Source organism: Penaeus vannamei, chromosome 21, assembly GCF_042767895.1.
Source record: "Penaeus vannamei isolate JL-2024 chromosome 21, ASM4276789v1, whole genome shotgun sequence".
Lineage (NCBI taxonomy): Eukaryota > Metazoa > Arthropoda > Malacostraca > Decapoda > Penaeidae > Penaeus > Penaeus vannamei.
This window is the reverse complement of record NC_091569.1, coordinates 264,557-272,056: the sequence shown is the minus strand read 5'-3', so window position 1 is coordinate 272,056 and position 7,500 is coordinate 264,557. Positions and strand designations below refer to the sequence as shown.

At 43.4% G+C, this 7,500-nt stretch overlaps 1 protein-coding gene across 1 annotated transcript in view; it reads left to right on the top strand.

The window, feature by feature from the left end:
* LOC113810137 (fidgetin-like protein 1) overlaps positions 1–6,429 on the top strand; it is a 16,924-nt gene extending 10,495 nt beyond the window's left edge. Inside the window, exons 11-15 of the mRNA XM_027361839.2 lie at positions 1–55; positions 1,222–1,336; positions 1,523–1,651; positions 5,640–5,831; positions 6,188–6,429. The exon at positions 1–55 is cut by the window's left edge and continues 63 nt beyond it. Coding sequence (XP_027217640.2) covers positions 1–55; positions 1,222–1,336; positions 1,523–1,651; positions 5,640–5,831; positions 6,188–6,310 — 614 coding nt within the window. The 3' untranslated portion in view covers positions 6,311–6,429. The remainder of the gene's footprint in view (positions 56–1,221; positions 1,337–1,522; positions 1,652–5,639; positions 5,832–6,187) is intronic.
* The last annotated feature ends 1,071 nt before the right edge of the window (positions 6,430–7,500 follow it).

The following is a 7,500-nucleotide window of genomic DNA, read 5'->3' as shown; positions in this document are numbered from 1 at the left end:
CCAAGTGGGTGGGCGAAGGGGAGAAGATGGTGCGCGCGATGTTTGCCGTTGCAAGGTCAGCTGTGGTTGTGGGAGATGGTTTGAAAATTATGTTTCTTGTTCGGCTCTATCTTGATGGCTTACATTTCGTTGCACATGCACGGAAGCTGAAACTAGCATTCGGATTCAAAGATGGTCTACAAGATAGTCCATCGCTCAACACAAGTAGGTGATGGTTGTAGGGCAATTTGGTATCTTTACAATTTAAGTTGTCAGGCTAAGTATGTTCAAGCACACTCTCTCACTCACCCATACACTCATATTCACATACATCCTCACTTCCCCACTCAATCTTCTCACTGTGTCGGTGGAAATGCCGCCAATTTCTAAAGGGCGCTTAACGGTGGATCAAAGCTTTGGCAATATTTTCATTTTAGTCTGGAGACGGATGATTCCGCTTACAGGGCGTTCTGGGGGAGCAGTGGATCTCGCTTTAAATACATGTCAGGCTCAAATGAAGTGAGATGTACCGATGCTAGTTCATGTTTTTCCAAGGCAGGATCATGGTCACGTGATTACTGGTATTTCTCAGAGAACAGGTGCGAAAAAGATGATGTATGGCAGAGCGTGTCAATATTTGAAGAGAGATTTCAAAAGTGGCCATAAACGGTTCAGTGAATAATTTTATAACAGTGTTACGGGAAATGCGTTTGAACAACAATAACCAATAAAAAAAATGAATCCTGGAAGTAATGAATTAGCTTATTCAAATGCAAGGAATAAACCAAGGCTACTAATTACAGCATAATCATTAAGCTAACAATAGTAATTAAGTATAGAAAATAAGCTGATGGTAGTACCGAGTGCATGACAATATTAGCTGTATTAGAGTATTGTATTGTAAGTATTGTATTCGTTTCGGTTTATTATTCGTCTGAAGAGGAACTCATGGAGAGTTCGAAATTTAAATTTTATTTTCGTATCTTAATATGGCTGTTTTCCTTTCATTTAATATACTGTTGCTATTTACCACTACTGCTGGTAGATTCTACATGGACGTACACGTCATTTTTCCATTTTCAGTTTCGTTGTACAGATACATATTAATTCGTTCATACACACACGCATATATATATATATATATATATATATATATATATATATATATATATATATATATACATAGACACATACATATATGTACAAAAATATGTGATGTAAATTCACCATTTTGCTTCGCAGGTGCCACCAGCCTGCGGTCATCTTCATTGACGAGATCGACTCGCTCCTGACGCAGCGTTCGGACACGGAGCACGAGAGCTCGCGCCGCATCAAGACGGAATTCCTCGTGCAGCTTGTAAGGCCTCAGGATTCGCCATAATCCTTCTGTACTTAAACATTTATATTATTGGAATAGTAAATGATAAGATGGATGATAAGGAATATATAATGATAATCATCATTACCATAGTGATTATAATGGTGATGTGAAAATGCGACAATCTGCGAGTGAAAAAATACATAAATACGTGTCATACTGCAGGATGGAGCCACCTCAGGCAGCGATGAAAGACTGCTGGTCGTCGGGGCGACGAATCGACCTCAGGAACTGGACGAGGCTGCTCGGAGGAGGCTCGTCAAGAGGCTGTACATTCCTCTGCCGGAGGCAAAGGTAAGGGTGTCAACACGGGAAGATGTATATGTGAAGTCGAATGAATTTTAATTGAAATAAAACAGCGGGAAAGTTGAAAATAACTGTACAAATCCATTCCACTGATGGAAGCGATGTTGATCATGTTTAATTTGAAGAGGAATGGAGCAAAAAAGGGAATGAATTACTCCAAATGACTAAAGGCAAAAATGTTTAAAGAATAGATTTAATGAATAACAATATGTACCATGTTTAATGCAGTGGTTGAAAAATCCCTAATACACAAAATAGGACTATTGTAAGGTTAAATAACTGTTTCGAAATCTCCCAGAATTTCTTCATGTTTCCCTTGACAACTTATTCTCCTTCCTTAGACGCATAAATTCCCTCCATTTGATCTAATCACCCTCTATCCTTATCCCTCCCACCTCCTACCAATAACTGTCCTAATCCATTTAGTAACCCCTTTCTACCCCTTACACGAACATATTACCTTACCATATGGCCGTTGAAACTTGAGTAACTTTATCCCTTCCATCACAGTACTTTACCATAGTGCTATATGACCTTTGATGACTAGCACATTTGTTTTAAACATTAATCATTGCTCTGAAAAGTGAATGAAGAGGAAGACATATGAAAAGATAAAAGAAAAGCAAGAAGGTGTAAAAAGCATAGGTGAGAAAAGACCAACGGGAGAGGAGGCAGGTCAGGTCAAAGATTTGGACGGTCTCTGCGTTGGGTGGCCAGCACCCGTCTCAAGATGTGGGAAGCAAAACGACTGTTTAGAGTCACCATGCTTGAGTCCACGCTTCACCACCTTTGTCCGTGACGCATTAGAGCACACTGCATAACCTTCCATTGTTGTCCCTAGGACTGCCCTGAAGCAAACCTCAGCCAAAGCTTCGGTTGTGGCACATTAGCACCATAACTGTGGTCGTGGAATGCGGCCACACAATATCCGGAATCAGCCATACTACAGTAAAAAAAAAATCGAACCGTTGGGAAGATAAAGTATCAGATCGTCCGTTCAAATAGAGAACCTTCTGGCTGACCTGTTCACACAATGAAACTGATTCACCAGGGAGTCTAAGGGGTTATAGGGGATGTGGCTCTGTAGTTGGCGACCAGAAATGGTAAGGCATTAATCGGTATATTGATTTCAGTACACTTCTTGATTTCATGTAGGGCATGATAATAGTATTAAGGAATTGCTCGTTACATTACCTCCTTACCCCCCCCCCCCCACCTCAATCGCTTGCCCGTTTTTGTTGTGGGGGGGCTTAGGAGGCGAGGACTGGGACCCAATGCTGGAGACCTCCCCTACCTTGGGCCTCAGCCCTCGACTCAACTAGTTTTGCATGGTCTTTTCCCCCTCCAGCTTTCTGTTTCCATCCTTTCTCCAACCCCTTCTACTATCCACTTCCTAAGGTGTGAGAGCCATGCTGAAAGGATGAAAGGCTGACCTTGTGCCAGTCATGAACGGCCTGAGGGAACTCCCCTGATTTAATTGTCTAGCCCTTACCCCCTACAGGGGTGGACTGTTTACGTCCCTTTACATAATCAAGGCTTCCCATGGCCAGTAATGAAGATGTAATACCCCATCAGATAGCCCTCCCCCTACCCACCCAAGCAGAGACTCAATCTCCAGAAGACATTCCTACCCTCCCAACTTCCTCAAAATTCATCAACTCTACTCCATTGCTACATTGCTACACCATTCCTCCTAAAGGTCAACGAAAGAATCCGATCAACATTGCCAAAACTACATTCCGTACACATGATCTTCCCTTACGTATCTACATCGGTGGACAATCCCTCCCTGTTCGACCATACCAACCCCCTCACCGTCAATGTCAAAACTGTTGGCGCTTTGGACATCCTGCCAAACACTGCCGTTCCATTGACCGATGCCCCATATGTGCCCAACCTGGTCATAACCGATCAAACTGCTCTGCACAAAAACTTACATGTGCTAACTGCGGTGCCCCCCATAATGTATTTTATAGAGGCTGTCCCACTTACAAGTTTGAATCTGAAGTAGCAACTCTCAGATACAAAATGGTCTCACTCTACGTGAAGCCAGACAGGAAGCACGCCGACAAGGTTTCTCTCATACTCCATACTCTAGTAACATCGCCCCTCCCCCTCCACCCCAAGATGACCCCACTTCCACTTCTACATTCTACCTCTCTCTGACCAATTCTTTTGCCACTAAATCCAGACACCCCAATCTCAACCACAGCTCCAATCTCAACTACAGCCGCAACACCATCCCCTCTCCCTACCCGCACTACCCGTAGGAGACAGACTAAACGTTCCACCCCTTCTTCCCCTACCGCACACTAGCCTCCACCTACCTTTACCTTTATTCCTCAGACACCAGTCTCCTCTTCACCCCCTCATAAGAAAACATTTGTCCCACAAAACTCTCCAACCAACTCCACTGCAGAAACTATGGAAGATATCCAAAACTATATGCTTGAGTCACTAAATTCCACGACTCATGCTCCCTTTACATTCGAAGTAACTGCCGATATCCATCCCCCTCCTACTCATATTCCCCCTACACCCCTTCCTTTTATTCCCTCTCAACACAACCTAACCCCCTCAAATCCGTCCACCACCGACATCAATCCTCCCGATACCCACCCTCCTGATATCCATCCTCCTGATATCCATGCCCCTCTTACTCCTAACCCCCTACATCCCTTCCTCTTAATCCCCTCCCAAGACAACACATCCCCTTCAACTCCAAATATCCATCCTCCTACCACTAATATTCCCCCCACACCACTTCCTCCTACTCCCTCCCAACATACCCACCCCCTTCAACTCCAACTATACGCACATTCTCCCTCCCTCCATCACTTCTATCCTTTCCACTCCCTCTCGGATATACACAGGAATCACTCATGTCACAACATTGCCCTTCCCCAGATTACCTACCTCCTGATACCCCTCCTTTACTCCCCCTAGCTCCTTCCCCCCCAGATTCCCCAACACGTACCGGCGCTTTCCTCATAAAATAATCAAGATATAGCTTTCCTACATCGGAATATTCGCGGTTTCCGTTCTCACAGACCAGACCTCCGTCATATCCTAGCTTCTTATAATCCATCTATTATCTGTCTTCAAAAGACTTTCCTCACACCTCCTCCTATTCCAATTCCCAATTACCATTTTATCTCTTCCCCACACTCCCTGTATGTCTCGTCTATACTTATCCATCATAACACACCTTATGCCATACCTCCTATACAAACCACTGTCCTGTGCACAGTTATTCGCATCTTTCTTCGCCGCTGGATCACAGTTTTTCCTGTGTACTTCTCCCCATCCCATCCCATTGTCTGTGTTGCCTTTGAAACTCTAATTTCCCAACTCCAACCACCCTTCCTCGCAGTCATCTACAACCCCTCAACTTTGTCTTGTCTGGTGAATCTGTTTGCAGTGTCGACGGTTCGATCAATACGTTTTCTATTTTAACGGGTGATCAGATCCCGTATTTTCTCGACGAAAATGGTCAGACATTTTGTGTTGGTTTATGTGTGGTTAGGGGCTTGGTGTGGATACAACCGCTACCAACCTTGACCTGGTTTTCCTCACACACAGTGTCTTTGTTTTTCACATTGCCGTGCTAAAGCCATATCCTGGCCATCCGTCCCGTAGACTGCGTAGATCTTTAACAGACCTTCCTGGATCTTATTACTTCTCCCTTATCCTCCTATAGTCTCTCTCTTCAGAACAGAAAATAATATATAGGAAGGTATCTTAACGAATGACCAATGAATGTTCTGGTTCTATTGCATCAATGGTTTATCTGTTAATATGATAAGTTAGTAATTTTAAAGGTCAGGCTAAAAAATATAGTTCCGATGTCATTAGTAATGATGCTACATTTATTTTTAAGAGTGATGGGAGAAATGTTATCATTGCTGGCACTGATGATGACAAATAATTGAATATTTTTTTCCAAAATTATTTCTGTTCTGCGAAAAACACCCAGGCCCGCCAACAAATCATCGTGAACCTGATGGCGAATCAAGTGCACAGCCTGACGGAGGAGGACGTCCACCGCATCTGCCAGAGCACGGACGGCTACTCGGGGGCCGACATGGCCAATCTCTGTCGCGAGGCTGCCCTGGGGCCCATCCGCTCTATCAGCTTCTCGGACATAAAACACATCTCAGTGGATCAGGTAATTTAGTAATAAACACACACACACACACACAAACATACACATAAACACACACATACACGCATATGTATATATCTATACACACGTTTGTGTATATATATATATACATATTATTTTCATGTAAATGTGCACCAGAGTAATTGCATATTGCTCCACTTTCTTGTCAACTAGCGAGGGAAATTCTATGGCTGAAAAGTGCTCTGTCCTGTGTATTACAGGCAAAGTTTACCTTGTACCTTAGGGCTTTGTGAAACTGAAATTATGCTGTCTAAACTCCTAATAGTCTTGCATGGGAGTGTTTTGTCAACCATGGCAAAAGACTAATTGATGGCCTTACTCTCGTTCCCAAACACCAGGTGCGACCCATCTCCACAGATGACTTTATGAGTGCCCTTCGCAGCATCCGGGCAAGCGTGTCGGACAAAGACCTACAGATGTATGAGGACTGGAATAAGAAGTATGGCATATCGGCCAGATAGTGGAGCAGATATCCTTTGGAATTGCTTGTTACCCTGATATTTTTGTATATTTCGATTTGCAACGAATGGTGTGAACCATCGGAAATAAAAGCTATACTGTCTTGGTATGGAATACTGCTGATTGTTCTTTTATTTATAACGCATTCTCTGTTGATAGCTGGTTCTGTCGCAACTTATCACAACCTGGCGATAAGAATTGCGTTTGTAAAGTTTCGTTTAATGTCTGCGCACAGCCAGGTAACGACAAATGAAACCGCCATTTGAGAGGTTGACTGCCGTTCGAAATTAATCTTAGAATGCGGTTTATTTAGACCGCAAAAAGAGTAGAGGCTCATAACGTAAGAAGGGGACAAGTAAAGTAAAAATTTGTTCTCTCGCATTAAGCATGCCTCACTGAATGGTTATCTTTTCATAACATATCAATGACATGATAATTGCATATTGCTGATCACTTGGCGAAATCGGTAGTTTCACTAAAACGAGATCTTTGTCGCGAGAGTTGAAAAGTTTGTTACTAAGTGAAGTAACAACGTTAAAGGCTCAGGCGCGGGTTAGTTTTAAGATTTTGTTTGTATTTCTTATGCATTCGATTGTGATGTCGGAGACGCCTCTGTTGCTTCATATTTTTACATAACCAGTTCTTTGTTTGGTCCTTGTTTGTTTTCTTCTCACGCCTCGACATAGTTTCTTGCCAACACACACAAAAAGTCCTCTGTCTGTCCTCCCTACTCTGGTTGAAGAGCATAAGCTAATTTCAAGTTTTCGTTGTTTAATCGTATGGTTATATGACTTGTATGTGTGCCTTTGCTAAATGTGTATGTGCCTCTCACTGTCTGCCTCTCTCTGTTCCGACCTCTATGGATCTCGGACATATAAAGAGTCAATTATCTTGCTTGCCTCGGATCCCATGCAAAAGACAATTTGGATCTATTCACAAAAGAAAACTAATAGAGTAATAGCTTTGTCGTGACTTATCGTGATGTGCACAGCACACGCGCGCACACACACACGTGCACACACGCGCACGTGTGTGTGTGTGTGAGTGTGTATACATGTATGTATGTATATGTGTACCCCCAATCCCTTGCCCGTTGTTGTCGTGGGGGGGGGGGGGGGCTTAGGAGACGGAGACTGAGACCCAACGCAGGGATCTCCTCTGCCTAGGGCCTCGCCCTATACCCTTAACCCTT